This window comes from Peromyscus eremicus, chromosome 1 (genome assembly GCF_949786415.1).
Source record: "Peromyscus eremicus chromosome 1, PerEre_H2_v1, whole genome shotgun sequence".
NCBI lineage: Eukaryota > Metazoa > Chordata > Mammalia > Rodentia > Cricetidae > Peromyscus > Peromyscus eremicus.
The window spans coordinates 21,160,801-21,177,146 of NC_081416.1; the positions used below are offsets into that span (position 1 = coordinate 21,160,801).

The following is a 16,346-nucleotide window of genomic DNA, read 5'->3' on the forward strand; positions in this document are numbered from 1 at the left end:
TAGACAGGGGTCTAATTGAGAGAGGTTGGCTGCATAGCACCTGAGCGGTGGGGCTGGGAGCCCAAGCCTGACCTAAGTGCATCCCCTTTCTGCTCTCCGAAGTGGAAGAACTCTTCTGCCTATTCCTCATGCTCTGCCATCCCTTCCCTCTGCTGGGCCACACTGGATTCTGTGGCTTTTCAGTGCTGAAGTAGGATAAGACTCCAGGGTCTCCCCTCTCTCCTTCAGGCCCAGGCCCAGCAGGCAGGTGAACAGTGAGCATGAGAGACATTTAGCAATGACAGCCAGCCTGAATCTCCTTCTCTCTTCTGGTTCCAGATCTGGAGATCACAGTGCCAATCCGGCATTCACAGCCCCTGCCTGGAAAAGTGGAGTTTGGAGTGTATGAGAGCGGCCCCAGGAAGAGCGTGTTTCCCCTCAGGACGGAGCTGAGACGTGGAGACTGGAAAACAGACAGCATGTCCAGTACAGCAAGTGAGCAGCAAGCTAGAGGCATCCTCAGGACCGTGCTCCAGCTGGCGCTTGCAGGCTTTGACAAACACTTGTCTGTCTGTCTGTCTGTCTGTCTGTTTGTTTCAAGACAGGGTTTCTCTATGTACCTTTTAGCTGTCCTGGAACTCACTCTGTAGACCAGGCTGGCTTTGAACTCACAGAGATCCTTCTGCCTCTGCTTCCCGAGTCCTGGGATTAAAGGTGTACGCCACCACGGCCCGGCTTGGCAAACACTTCAGGAGCCCAAGATCTCAACTGAGACCTGATTTGGTTTTGACAGGTGTGAAGTATGTAGACGTGTTGGCCTGTGGCATTTGCCCAATGGTGTGATAATTCTTAGAGTACTTTCTTTTTATAGATAGTGGAACCTACTGGTTGTCAGCAGAGGTGCAGAGACGCAGCCCAGCCCTGCTCCTCATGTCCCTTACTTTTCCATCTTTCTCTCTTGCCTTATAATAATTCTTAACATTGACTGGGCATTTACCGAAAGTGAATTGTCTTCATCGATCATTTAATGACCACAAAACCTCTACAGTGTAAATTCATGACCTCTTTTTGCTGAGGAGGAAGTGTTCAGGCTTAGTGCCTTGTCCCAGGTTGTATAGAGTAGAGCTGAAGGGGGCTGGGATTTGAACTCGGTCTGGAGCCAAGCCACAACTCTTCACCGCTGTTCCTGCTTCTTCCCCAGCTGTGCTAAGGGGAGGCCAAGGGCATCTCATCAGAGCTGTAGACAACAATAGACTCAAATTTGAGAAGTCCAACTTCTGCATGGGTGGTTCAGCATCTAATTAGGATGCATCTTTGTTTTGGTGAGGAAGCATGAATGGGCGTCTGATTGTGACAGACAAGACCTGGTGTGCAGGCTGCAGGGCACGGGACTCTGTTTCTGTATCCTGGGCTGCATTTGCTGACATGCTGGCTTCACGTGCACCATCCATTGAATATCTTGTCTGCTCTGTACTTCACTGTTATCAAAACAATTGAAAAAGTGATGAAAGGTGAGAGAAGATTTCAGGACTCAGATCTCCTTAGAAGTCAGGCAGAGAATCCACAAATGAATGTGGGTTAACAGACTATCCAAACCACTTGTGATCTTTTTTTACACCACAGCCTCCTTGAGAATTCACTGTGTGTTCTGGATCTGTTTCCCAGAAAAACCTGTCTGTCTGGACCCCTCCACATACAAATTACATACATGCACACATGCCCACAAACACCTATACATGCACACATGCACAATTTTTCTCACCCAAGGACACAGGTCAAGAATCCTCACTATATATATATATTTTTTTTTTCCCAGAGAGGGAAATTCTTTTGCTAAAGGTTAAACAGCCAGGTGACAGAAAAATCCAGCTTGTCTCCTTTACCTAATAATCCTCACACCTTGACCCGTGGAAACACATCCAAAGCCTGTCATGTGACTACATGGGAATGTAGACTGGACAAGAAGAACATTTCCCCACACATGATGGGGCCAGTAATGTATGTCTAAAGATTGCCTGTGCCAAAGGCAACTTGAGAATCCCATCAATTCTGATATTAGAAGCCAGAGAGAATTCCCAGGGATCACAGGCTGCAGAAGAAACTAGAGGCACAGGAGAGAGAAGAGACATGCCAGAACCTTCTCTTGTGGGGGCTCTGCTCCCCATGGCAAAAGGGAGCCATAGTCGGGAAATCTTAAATCTTAAATATGAAATGCTAGGTTTTGTTTGTTTGTTTGGTTGGTTTGTTTTGGTTTTTTGTTTTGGTGTGAGGTGCTGTGATTGGAAAGTTGTTTTCTGTGTGTTTCACTTTGGGATAGCCTGCAGTGAGGACAGGGTGGACCAAGTGAGTTGTTGCCCAGAAGTGGCTAGCTTGTGGGGCTAGGAAGTGCTAGTTAATGCCAGACCATGGGCATACACCCTCCTTTGTGGCTACGGATCAGGGCTGGTTCTTTGGGGTAGTTTCTACTGTGTAACAACCCTGACAAACTTAGCTGCTTGAAAGACAACCATTAATTTACGCCCAATCCCACAGCCTGGGCACAACTCCAGAAGGAACAGCTTGTGTCTTCTGTTAGTAAATTGCAAAAACTCTGGGCTTGGCGTTCCAGGTTTCAGCACCAAAATGTTAGTAAGTTGCACGTTTTGCAACTCTGTGGGTTTGGTGTCCTGGGTTTTGGCACCAAAATGTTAGTAAACTGATGGCTGAAACTGCAAGGAGACAGTTCAGCCTGGGAGGGCGAGGTATCCTGAACACCCAGAACTGCTTAGAACAACAGCTCTACCCTGAAGGTGTCCCGGACACCTGGAGCTGTGTAGCACAGCTGTGATGGCTGAAATTGCAAGGAGACAGTTCAGCCCTGGAGGGCGAGGTATCCTGGACTGTTTAGCACAACTCTGACAGCTGGGACTGCAAAGAAACATCCCAACCCTGGAAAGGAAATTTTTCTGACTTCTCAGGAGAGTCAGGCCTGGAACTACTTCAGCAAGGAAGGGTATCCTGACTCTTTGGGAAGGTCAGGATATACCTGGTGTGATGGGGGATGTTCTCCCCACAGGACACAGCAATCCTGCTCCTCCCCTGGAGAGCCACAATCTCCAGCTCAGTGTTACCAGCTCTCTCTTGCTCAGTCCACTAGGGGATGTCCCAGCAAGGTTCTTCTGTGCACCAGTGAATGAAGGTCTTCACCCAAAACTCTTTTGAGAAAGAGGTTTATTTGGGAAGGGGGAGTCCAGGAGAGTGGCTGCCTCTACCAGGGTGGAGAGAACAGCTCCCTTTTTAACTGACTAGGCAGGGCAGTTTTTACAGGAAGTCTAGTGGGTGGAGTCAACTCCGGGCCCAGGGTTCTACTATCCTGCTCTGTGATTGGTTGGTTTCACAAGTCAGTTGGGCAGGGGCAGACGTGGCTCTGATCTGAGCTAAACTGTGTTTCTCTCATTGGCCTTATCTGAGCCATCCTTCCCTAATTCTGGGCTCCAGGGTCAGGGTGGGTTTCTTTAGCCAGCCCCTTTTCCCTACACCTTCTCCACGTTCAGTGAGCAAGAGTCACCTGGATGACTGTGATCAGCTGGGGCATGCAGAGTGGCCTCAAATTTCCCAAGGCCTTACTCCACACGACCTTTAACTCAGTAGCCTGAACTTCTTACACAGCAAGGGAGTCTGGGAAGAGAGGTCAAGCCCATTGTACAAGAGCCTGTCAAGCTCTGGCTTTTGTCACATGTGCTAATGTTCTATTGGTTAAAGCAGGTTGTGTGGCTGAGTCTGGAGTAAGAGTGGAGGGCACACAAAGGCATGGGCACTGGTGGGGGTGATGTTCACTGTGTGTGTGTGTGGGGGTGTCACTAGAGATTAGTGTACTGCCTTAAAAGTAAAGACGACGAGGATGCCAGCTTCTATCAGACGGTCGCTCTTTGCCAGCCCCATGATGAGCATATCCCTGGGTGACCTAGTTCATCCAAGACAGCAAAGCTTGTAGTTTCTAGATAGCAGTTAGGAGCTAGAAAACATGCCTTGAGTCTTCCGGCAACTGAGCAGAGGATCTGGGAGTCGTATCCAGATTTGACCTTGCTATTACCCAGGGCAAGCACCATCTTCCAAATAGAGCTAGTTCATTAGTAGGGAGGGAGAATGGGGGAAGCCAGACTCGGAGCCACCAGCTGCCCTTTACCCTGGAGTCACACCCTGTGGGCACCACTATTTTTATTATGACACAGCTGTCATCTCTTGGGAACCACAGAAAGGCAATTGCAGGTTAAACCTGGTTATAACTAAGTAATTAAGACCCAGTAATTAGTGATATGTTTAAGAGAACAAAAGCTTGATTGTGGAACACAGTTGACCTTCTTGTAGATTATCTGGCCCAAGGGTTATATGGCCATTTTTCCCCTCTCTCTTATATACTCACTGGAGACAGAAAGATAAAAAGAACCAGATCCTGTCTGTTGAGGCTTGTAATGGAGGAAAGTACAAAAATAGCATGAGTTAGATGCTAGTCTGAGCCTTCTTCCCTGACGACAGAGATGCGGCACTGTCTCCCTCCCCCTGCCATGAGAGCAGAGTATGGGGCCAAGACCAGAGAGTGCTACCAACCGTGTAGCCTAGGGAACTACGGGTCAGTCATGAGCCCAGAGGGGAGATACTATCAGGGGGCTGAGGTTTAGAGGCAAACATTGTGGTTACAGGTTTAGAAATGCCAAGGGAAGGCATAGTGGGAGCTGATGAATGTGAATTTCCGGTCATGGAACCGGTGCCTATGACGGCTTTTACTTTTTGCTGATGGAGAATCTTCAGGACACTGTGGGGTTCACTGTGGAGACTGTGAGAGATAGTAAATGATGACACTTGAAAGCTCAGTCACGGGGCCTGGGGACCCGGAAGCTCAGGCACAGGGCATGGGGACCCGGAAGCTCAGGCACGGGGCATGGGGACCCAGAAGCTCGGGCACGGGGCATGGGGACCCAGAAGCTCACAGATTGTTTCTAGTTGGGGAATCTAGAGAGTTTTGATAGCATTTGTTCCAAGCATGGGTTCTGAGGAGGTTTGAGCTTTGGGGGCAGCAGTTGGCTGGAGGAGAGGAAGAAAGGACATTTTGGTGGGTGAGCAGGGTTATGAGTGTAAATTGAATAGAAAGTGGCTGGGTCAAGTGTTCCTAAAGAACAAACCAAATCCCCTGGGTTAGAGAAATATTTTGACAGATTTAAAAATCTGCGTTGAGGGCTGGAGAGATGGATCAGGGATGTTGAGCACTTGATGGTTCAATTCCCAGCACCTACATGGTAGTTCCTAGTCATCTGTAACTCCAGTTCCAGGAGACCTGATCCCCTCTTCTGACCCTGAGAGCACCAGGCACACATGTGGTATATATATATATATATATATATATATATATATATATATATATATATATGACAAAACACTCACACATAAAATAAAATGAATAAATCTAATGAAATGCTTTTAAATCTGGGGCTGGAAAGATGACTCTTCAGTTGATAGCACTTGCTACTTCTGGAGAGGACCCAGGTTCAGTTCGTAGCACCCATATGACAGTTCACAGCCGTCTATAACTTAATTTTCAGGGGCTCTGACACCATCTTCTAGCCTCTGTGGACAACAGGCATGCACATGATGCACAGACATGCAAGCAGACAAACACACTCATAAAATAAAAATAAATATTTTTAAGAAAATTTGCCTCCAATAACACACACTTGTAAGCTCAGCATCTGGGAAACAGAAACAGAAGGATGGGCCACAAGTTCAGGGCCAGCCTTGTCTACATACACAGCAAGCTCCATGCCAGCCACGGCTAGGCAACGAGACTCTACCTCAAAACACAGACTTAAATCCTAAAACTCATCTTCTTAGTTCTACCTGATTTTACACTGACTATCACACTGAATAACACACATTTCCAGAGAGTTCTATGGGCTAGTGCTATTTTAATAATACAGGTAATAAATTCCTAACTGAAAAGGTTTTCACACAGAATTCCTACTGCGAGGGTAAATTATACGTTTGAGTTTGCACTGTGTATTTCTGTTTTTGTAGTTCTGGGGATTGGACCCAGGACCTTGTGCATGCTAGCAAAAGCTTTACCGCTGAGCCACACCCACAGCCATGCCTTTTGTCTGGTGTTGGCATGTAATCTCTTATTCGAAGGTGCACCTGTGTCCTGCATACACCCCCATCCTGTAATTCTTAATTAAGCAGCAAGACCATGGTAACAAAACCAGCTTGCAGCTTTAGAGCAACTGAGACCCTGAGTACCTCTGCTTCTGTGTCTGTCAGATCAAAGCTCTAATATCAAATAGGATTTTCAAAGGGATTAAACGGCAGTCATGCTCTGGAAAGCACTCCGCGTGCGGTAAGTCCTGGGTAAATGGTAGCTATTAAGCCCAAAGTGGTCATCAGAAAGCAAACCATTCTGTGTGATGCTGACAGAAAAACTGAACTCTAATGAAACGGCTTAAGGTGGTTACACTTTGCAGCCTCTTGTCTTCGTGATTTGTGTACTGTTTCTATCGCTATAAATAACTTAGGGCTGCAGCTCCGCATCTCGTTTTCTCCTGAGAGAATCCACAGTCCCGCTGATGTTGTTTCTGCTCTTTAGGCAGTGCGAGTAACCGATCGAGCACACGGAGCCTCCTCAGCGTGAGCAGTGGGATGGAGGGTGACAATGAGGTGAGAGTCTGGACTTCCACTCTGTCTGTCTGGTCTCAGGGGTCATTTGATCACAAGAGAGAGGAATCCATGGGGGAAGGAAGCCACACACCAAAGGTCACACGTTGCAGGATGCTGTTCATATGAAATAACGTAGACTGGGAAAATCCAGAGGGACAGAGTGAGGGTTGGTGGCCAGCAGGGATGGAGGGTGGAGGGAATGGAAAGAACTGCTTAATGAGTTTGGGGTTTTCCTTGCAGGTGAGGATAATGTTTTGAGACTAGATAGAGGTGGTGGCTGCATAAAACTATGAATGTGCCAAAGCCATTTTACTTTGTAATGGTTGACCTATGGCTATATGGATTTTGCTTCAGTATAAAGGAAGGAAAGTGAGGAAGGGGGGAGCATGGATAGAGATAGATAAATCTACCCAGACTACTGAAATCATAAGTGGGTGTCTGCAGGAAGGAGCTGTGGGAGAGCTGGGGGGTTCCTGGGGCAGAATCCTGCTGGGCCTAGATCAGGAGCCTGTGTCATGCTGTATGGAGCCATGGGATTGTCTTGTATGTCCCGGGTCCAGGGTATTTGGTCTCCGATTTCACCCCTCTCTGTACACTGGCCTTTCCTGCATTTCTGCATGGATGGTGGCACGGTCTCCAGACAGCGAGGAGTCTCCTGAGCCGAGAGGTTCAGCGGCTCTAGGGGAAGGCCACATTTCAAGTTGACCCATTGGTGTCAGTGTCTGTCTTGACCTGCTGACCAGTGGCTGGTTTGAGCCCAAGGGGTCATGTGAGTCACCACTAACCCTAAAGACTCGGGAGAATGGGTCTTAGGGAGGGCACTCCTGTAAACTTGCAGGCGGTATTAGCAGACAGCAGACCACACTTGAAGAAGCAAGGATTTTGAGTTTAGGCAATTTGTGACAATCTGGGTAAAGCTATGTTCCTAGACTACACCAGAAGGATGCAGAAAACTACCATTGGCACTGGGTTGGCTCCCAGTTTGGGAACAGCCTAACGATGGTGAGGGCTGTCCCTTGGTGCCCAGCTATGGATGTTCATGTGTTTTCTGTGATAGCCACCTTTGTTTCTCATCTTGCACGCTATAGGATAATGAAGTCCCTGAAATCACTCGCAGTCGTAGCCCAGGTCCTACCCAAGTGGACGGAGCACCAGTTGTGACCGGAACACCGGTTGTGACCCTTGAGAGGCCCCCCAGGGTGCCTCCTCGAGCTGCTTCACAGAGGTAACACTGAAGTAGATGTGAACTTTTCTTCTCACTCTCTTAACTGTAAAGGCGAAGAGGATTTAGGACCATCTAAACCAAAGAACGAGGACAGAGCTAATGGAAATACCTGTAGTTGACATACTTCACCATGGTCTCTTCAGTAAAAAGTGATACTTTATTCTGTTGCAAATATCAATACATCATAACTTTTTGTTTGCTTCTTTTGCCATTGATTTTAAAGAAGGATTTATTTTACTTATTTATTTATTTTGGTTTTTTTAGAGACAGGGTTTCTCTGTGTAGCTTTGGAGCCTGTCCTGGAACTTACTCTGTAGACCAGGCTGGCCTTGAACTCACAGAGATCTGCCTGCATCTGGGATTAAAGACGTGCTCCACCACTTATTTATATATTTTTAAATCAGGTGTAGGTATGTGTATCTGCATGTGTGTATGTGCACATGGACTCAAGAGAGGTCAGAAACACTGGATCTCCCGGAGCTAGAGTTACAGAGAGTTGTGAACCACGTAATGTGGGTACTGTGAACCAAACACAGATCCTCTGGAAGAGCAACAACTGTTTTTATCTGCTGAATCATCTCTCCAGCACCCTGCTCTTGATTTTTTTAAGACAGGGCCTCACTATGTAACCCAGGCTAGTTTCCAACTCTCAATCCTCCTGCCTGAGCCTCCTGAAAGTTAGGATTATGGGCATGAACCACAATGCCCAGCTTAGTTGCTCACACTTTAAAGTGTGACGTGAATATAACTATCAGCTTTTAAAATAATTTTTTTAGTTTTATGTTTTAATTTTTTTCATCTTTGTGTATACATGTGTCTCTCTGTGTGAAGACCACATGTATACAGGTACCCATGGAAGCCAGAAGATAGTATTGTTCCCCTGGAACTGGAGTTACAGGTGGTTGTGAGCCACTCAATGTGAGTGCTGAAAAAAAAATTTGGGTCCTCTAGAAGAAAAGCAAGTACTCTTAGCTGCTTAGACATCTCTCCAGCTTCTAAAACAAATTTTAGTTTTTTATTCATACGTGTGTATGTATGTACATATTTGTGTGTGAATGTCTTTTCCACTGAACCTAGAGCTTAGAGATTGGCTATACTGGCTGGCTGGCAAGCGCTCAGGGGCCTTCTGTTTGCCTCCCCTGCTGGGATTACAGATGCGTGTGGCCATGCCCAGGTTTTTATAGGAATGCTGGGGATCCAAACTCAGTTCCCGGTCCTTGCATTGCAAATACTTTAGCAAACGAACCGTCTCCTCGGCCCCCTGAATAATTTGTATCTGTCTGTCTAGAATTTAGCTCATAGTTTTGAGTTCCCTCGGCTGTATTGAGGGTTCTGGGCTTCTCAGGAACGGAAGATAAAATTAGAAGTAAAAATGAAGGCAAAAACCAGACTGGTCTGGGGGTGTGCAAGGCTCTGGACCTCTCTCATGGGGTTAAATGTTCTGCTATCACTTGGATGAGTTTTTTAACTTTTGTGTACCTCACTATTCTCGTCTATAAAATGGAGTTACTAATTGAACTTCCTCATGGAGTTGTGAGGGTTGAGTCCTTGGCCTGTGGCGAGAGATGAGGAGTATGAGGATACGTTTGTACAGGAGAGGAGCAGACATCTGGGGTTTCGAAGATGAACCCAGACTCGTGAGACTCACTTATTGGGCTCATATGTACGACTGGGTTCAGTTGGTATAGGGGCCTCGGGAGGAACATTCTTTGTGGTCTGTGGAGTAACAGAAAACATGGTTCAAGTGGGCTAGTAGAGCTGCCATGCAGAAAGGAAGGCTTGGATGGGAAGCCCAGGCTTGTGCTAGGGGGTCCATTCTTTGATAGTTAAAATACAGTGTGTGAGAAAAGAGGAAGGTTTTTTGCATATTTAAATGTAAATAAAGCTCATCTGTGGGATTTGCTGAGAAAAGTGCAACAGAAAGGCCTTCTGTCTGGCATTCTGTGCCTCTCAGTCTCTCCACTTTTGCCTCTGCTCGTTACTGCCTCTCCAGCTGCTCCCAGCGACATTCCTATACTGACACCTGCTGCATGAACATCTGACAGTCCCAACCTGCGCTGCAATCATAGGCATGTTTCCCTGGCACAGCCTGGGAGATACACATTAGCATAGTCCTACTCCCAGAAGGAATGCATGTGATAGCTCAAGCCTGTGCCCTGGGTTTGTATTATGATGTTTGAAAGTTACTATGTATTTGGTATGTGTGTCAGGGGCGGGGTGCTTTACAGTAGTGATTACGGTAATAAATGATATTATTTAATGACTGCTTACTTTGTGGCAGTGTTTATGTCAAGCACACTAAGTGCATTACTTAATGCTCTCCAAAGCCTGTTTTAGAATGATCACAGGTGTAGAGGCTGAGGCTAGGAAATGGGTGGAGAGATGCTCTGGTTGACAGATTTGGCTTTCTAGTCATTATGTTACACCTGGCCAAGAAAATCTAGGCGTCGGAAAGGAGGATAGCCAAGGTCCAAGACTTTTTCATCCCTGAAGGTTGAGAACGCTGGAGCCCCTTGTCTAATTGTACCAAGAGATGGGGCGTCAAGCTTGAAAACGCAGCCGTAGACTCCTGCAGGGTTTTGTTATTGTGATCACTGTTGTTAATGGAAGAGAAAAGGAGCGCAGTCAGGAAAACAGCTCCCAGAAATGAAAAGATGGAAATTGTATGAGAAGAGGCGGGAGATGGGTTGTCTGGGGAGCTGGGAAGTGTGCTGTGATAAAGATAGGGCGAGCATAGGACTAAAACACTTCACTAAACAAACGGTGTTTGTGGAGACCTGCAATTAACAGAACTCAAGACTTTGTGTGCAAGGATCTGCAAGTTTGTGCTTGCATTATAAGGATGTGTGCAGGTTTCAGGATAAAAGTGAGGCAGTCCTTGAGCAGAGAATAGAGTGAGTCCCTCTCTGACTGTCTTGAATGGCTGACCTGCTGATAGACACAAGGAAGGCTGACTACACCCTTCTGAGAACCTGTAATCCCACATTGTCCTCAACTTTCTCCTCTCCCTGGTACAACCTCAGTTCCACGTGACCCTAGCTTTAGCCACTTCTTCTGCTGATTTCACTTACTGTTCACAGAGCCTCAGTTGCTGCCCATAGACAGCCTGGCACCTCCATCTCCACTTTCTGCTTCCTGCTGTTAGCTGGGGACCTGAACTCACATGTTCCATGGGTGTCTCAGATACAGCCAAGCATCGGACTCACCAAGCCACCCTCCACTTTCTACCCCAAGCGACTTCTTCATGAGTTCCCAAGCCTGGGGCAGAGACACCATTCTCCCTGTTTCCCAAGTCCCAACCCTGGGAATTCATTTGGATTCCCACCCCTCATAGCTCCCACATCCAGTGTCTCTCCAGGCACTGTCCATTCCGCTGCCCTTTCAGCAATCAGACATGCTCCCCCTTCCCATCTACCTCATCCTAGAGACCCACACTTACCTCACTGCCCTGGGGTCCCTCCTCCACACTGCAATCAGGTGCACTTTCTAGAACAGCAGCAGCTGATGATGCCATTTCCTGTAGGAACTTCAGAGTTGGATTCTGTGTGTTTTAGTGTGTCCTGGCCCTGTCCAGCCGCAAGTTGCTTCATTCTTCTGTGCTCGTCCCTCTTCCACCGCTCAGATGTTCTCAGGAACGTACTATCTCTCCAGTACAATTTCTTCCTTTCCTCGGAAGGTTCTCTCTCTCCTCCCTTCCATTTTCTGTACATCCTTTGGTCTATGCATCCTTCTGGGAAGCCTTTGCTGACAGACCCACACTGTGTGACTCTTCTACTTTGGGTTCTCTAGTCTATTACATCCCATATTACAAACACTGTTTATGTTTCTCTTCTCAAAAGGATAGTGACCTCTGTGAGAGCAGCAATTATGTGCACCCCTCTGAGGATGATCTTAGGGTTCCTTGTTTTGTTCTTGTTCCTTTTTTTATTTTTATTTTTTAGACAAGGTCTCTCTTTGGCCTGGAGCTTGCAGAGTAGGCTAGGCTGAGTGGCCAGCAAGCCACAGGGGTCCCTCTGTCTCTGCCTCCCCAGCACTTGGATTACAAGCACCCCACCATGACGTGCCCAGGTTTTTACGTGGGATTCAGCTCAGATCCTCACACTTGCATGGCAAGTGCTTTAATCAATTGGCTATCTCCCCAGACATAGAAATTTCTTTTGATTGTATATTTTTTCTGTTCCTCTCCATGTCTGTCATAGTGACAGACACATATTGGGAACTTAATAAATACTTGTTATGCAAAGAGAGTGGTATTGCTTGGGTTGGACTTTCTAAGCTCTTGGGCAATTAGCCATCAAGCCAGGTGTGGTGCCTGTAAATCCCAGCACTGTGGAGTCTGAGGCAGGAGGACTGTCAGGATTTTGAGGCTGGCCTGGTCTATGTAGTAAGAGGCTGTTTAAAAACAAAGCAAAGAAAAAAAAAATCAGTTACGTGCTAGGGAATTTGAAAGTTATATTAGATGGTATGTACAGGCACATTAGGGCATACCTGCTAAAGCCCCGCTTTCAAAGAACACCGCCATCATCAGGGTTGCTGGGTTCTTGAGCCAAACTCATCACCAGTGAAAACTCACCCTGGAGTAAAAGTAGCCAGTGTGCAGGTGTCTCCAGCGTTGGCTTCTCGGCGCCTGAGAAGACAGTCTGCACAGACCACTCCCGGTTTGGACATAATATCCTTCCATTTCCATGGTCTAGTATACCCGTTGTCATGAATTCATCTCCCTGAGACGGGGCTTCCGATCGTTTGCTGGAGCGGTCCATGAGAATGAAACTAAATTGATGTGCCTACAGGTGTGTCAATGTGACAGCAAGATGAGAGAGAGGACCAGAGGGCACAGGGACTGTCTCACAGAGGAAGACAGACTGGAAGGTCTATGGGGAAAGGTCTAAGACTAGACCATTTATCTTCATAGTGAGATTTCTAGCTTAACTTTCTGAGCACCTACTCTAGGCCAGACACAGTGCTGCTGACTAATCTCCAAGTCATCTCTAAGTGCCCACATACCTTGATTGGGCAGATGAGAAAACAGGGTCATCCAAGTTCAGTTTTTCACACACACACACACACACACACACACACACACACACAGAGAGAGAGAGAGAGAGAGAGAGAGAGAGAGAGAGAGAGAGAGAGAGAGAGAGAGAGAGAGGTGTATGTCAATATCCACACTTAGCTGTCCCTTAAGGTCTGAGCTGTGCCTATCGAACAGTACAGCCTTCCAATTTTGCCCCTTGTCTTTCTCATGCACACATATACAGTGTGTCTTGATAGCCACACCCATGCTCTTACCTGCTGTTTGCCACATACAGGAGTGTGAATTGTGGGCAAATGTTTGTAGAAAGGAAGGAATGACCTAAACTTGCTTACGTGGTATGGCCTAAACCATAGTTCATAGGGCAGGAGACTGGGAGACGGAAGGACACATTCTTTTGTTTTCACTGGATAAATCCCAGCAATTTAGTGACAAACACACAAACCCCTCTACTCCTGGAGACCAGAGCAGGCCTCCTGTGGACATCTGTGTTATTCTTTGCCATGTCTGACTCCCTCTCTTGTTCCTGAGACAGCCCTGCCATTTCCAACTCTTGTCATTTCCTTGACCTGTTCAAAAGCGGTGTTCAGGAGGCATTTAGCAAATATTTACTCACAGATTCATTCAGTCATGGACTATGCAGCTCCAGGGTTACATAGTTCAATTAAAGCACCCAACAAAGCTCTCTTTCTGGATGTATTGATTTGCTTCCTGGAGATCAAATATTGGTTTTACAGCACACACGTAGAAATACCATCTGCAATCATTGAACCAATCTGTAAATAGACCCACCCTGGTCTACCTGGAGCGTCACTTAGGACTTTACAAAAATCCAAGCAGAAGAACATGAAGAGGGGCTTTTAGGTGGGCATGCACACAGTTGGAACAACCCTTAATGATCCAATGAGGAAGTGAGAAGCTGGCATTGGAATTCTCTGTCCCTCTTTCAGCTGGCTTCACTATGATAGTGAGTCTCTAACCAGGCTGCCTATTGGAATGACTGGCATTTTAACATCTAGACTCTATTGTTATTTAGGTACAACAAAGTCAACAGAACAGGAGACGGCTGCTATTGAAAAGATAGTTTGCTGGATTCATGGTTCTCTGGAGCAGGGGGCACCACACTACTGGGGTTCATTCTGGGACACATGTATGTTGATCCGGAGGCAGAGGGGACAAAGGTCAGACATGGACATGAGCTTTTCATTGTGGTTCTCATGAGAAACAGTGAGTAGGGAGGGTCAAACAGACCTGGGATCCCTAGTTTGGATAATTGTAATAGGTGCTGAAGCAGTGGGACTATCTCTGTTTGTCTGGGAGCTGACCCTGGGATGATAAGGGCAAATTGATAGTGGCCCCAAGGAGGCGATTGGGGCATTAGTTATCTGAGAGAAATGCAGTCCCTCCAGGGTCAACAAGACCCAAGGGTGACAAAGCAATAGAAAATAAAAGGCTTAGTTAACCAAGGGCTTTGTGACATGGACACTGTTGAAAAGCTTTTATACTGAGCTCAAGAAATTGTGATGAATGGGGCTGGAGCCTGGGAATTGGCATTCGTCACTAGCTCCACTGGTGATCCTTATGTTCAGGGACTAGAAACCATGACATCTATGTCATTCAGACATCTGTAGTGTGTCTTGACTCCTTAACTAAAGGAGGTGTCTTTTGCATAACTCTTCAAAGTAGCCACAGGTTGTGGATACTCAAGAATGCTTTGATTTGGTTAATTTTTGAGAGTTTCTTTATCTTTCTTTGCAGGCCTCCAACCCGGGAGCCCTTCCATCCTCCTCCACCGGTTCCCCCCAGAGGTCGCTGATTTCACCTCCTAAATCCAGCCTACTTCAGGACTTTTAGGACTTGCAGTTTTCAGCCTGTTGATAAAGTCTTCCTCTTGAGTATTCTGCATGACTACGGACCTTGACAGCTACCAACACTGCTGATGTTGCAGCCCCGCAGGTTTGGGTGTCCCGTGAAGACATGGAGGCATGGTGAAATCTGAGACTAAAGACTTCGTTCAATGTCGCCAAGGATACTGGTTCACGTTCTTGTTTGCCAAAAGGATGAAGACTCTATCAAAATACTGACCTCTCAGATCGTATAGCAGGAGCCTAATAGGATGGATGGAAACGTACTTAACAAATGAGCATACTGTAGTAAACATGGATTAGTCCATACATACCTGCTAGTCCAGCCTAGTTTCTAGGAGGGATTATAGCACTTCCAGCAAAAGAAGTGGCCCAACTCTGAAGTAGTTCTTCCACATTTCTGTGTATGTGCTGGGGCTGGTCACATAACAAAAAGCTTCAACTGATTTTAGAAAGGGGTTAAACCGGATTCCTTTCCCACTGTTGACATCTGAGGTCCCCCAGAAGTATGGAACTAAGAGAAGGCAGGTGGTTCTCTGTCATCACACTTTCCCCTCTCTTGTGTGTGTGTGTGTGTGTGTGTGTGTGTGTGTGTGTGTGTGTGTGTATGTTTGTGTGTCTGTGGAGACTAGGGGCAGGGGCAGACCTCTTCACCGACCCCTCTCCATCTGTTCACTGAGGCAGAGTCTCTCAACTGGACTCAGGGATTGTTGACACAGCTAGTCTAGCTTGCTCCAGGGATCCTCTGTCTCCACTCTCCTGGTGCTGAGATCCATGCCCCCTTGACATCTGTGTGGATGTGGGAATCTGAGCTCAGGTCCTCAGGCTTGAACAGCAAGCACTTTATCTAATGACCCATCTCCCCAGGCCGTCACCACATTTTCTGTCTCTATGAGCCAATCCGCTTTTAAGAGCTCCCCAATGTAGAAATATAAGCATACCTGACTATCAACTGGCCTTCCAGAAGTTTCCCCCTTACATATCACTCAGGTATGGGACTACCAGGTACTGCTTTCATTTGGGGTGTTTATACCTCAGTATGCTGTCAAACTAGTCACGTTGGCAGGAAACCACTGAAAACGGCCAGAACCAGAAGCTTGAGGTACTAGGTATCCCATTTATAAGTCTGTGGCCTTTATAGTTCTGGCCATAAAGAAAGAGAAGGACCCTTGACCTTTTTCTCTCTTGAGGAGCCTGAAGTGGTGGGAGAAAAAGGCTAAAATATTTTCTCTCAGACTTACTACTGTTACTATGTACAGTTACCATTAGGCCTGGTCAATATGTTCAGAGAGCAGAGAACTGTAGCCATGCTATGAATTGTGAGTTCCTGTTCTATAAATCTACCTTCAAATCACAGATCCTTAATCTCACCTGTGCATACAGCAAACTTATCAGAAGCATTTCTTTGTGAAAGGCACAGGTAATATGGTTGTTTCTCATGGAATCATTGTCCAATCCCACATAGATGTTATGATTATTGATCCGTTCCTGTGTATTCTTACTGGGTCCTTTTCTCATAATTAAAGGTTCTTCTTCAATCTCATTCCTCCGTCGAACACTTCCT

The 16,346-nt window shown here is 46.6% G+C and overlaps 1 protein-coding gene across 1 annotated transcript in view; it reads left to right on the top strand.

Moving 5' to 3' along the window:
* The window catches only part of Pik3ap1 (phosphoinositide-3-kinase adaptor protein 1), a 113,303-nt gene extending 97,994 nt beyond the window's left edge, over window positions 1-15,309 (top strand). The window contains exons 14-17 of the mRNA XM_059258168.1: window positions 319-474; window positions 6,590-6,660; window positions 7,749-7,885; window positions 14,676-15,309. Coding sequence (XP_059114151.1) covers window positions 319-474; window positions 6,590-6,660; window positions 7,749-7,885; window positions 14,676-14,733 — 422 coding nt within the window. The 3' untranslated portion in view covers window positions 14,734-15,309. The remainder of the gene's footprint in view (window positions 1-318; window positions 475-6,589; window positions 6,661-7,748; window positions 7,886-14,675) is intronic.
* Window positions 15,310-16,346: the final 1,037 nt, after the last annotated feature.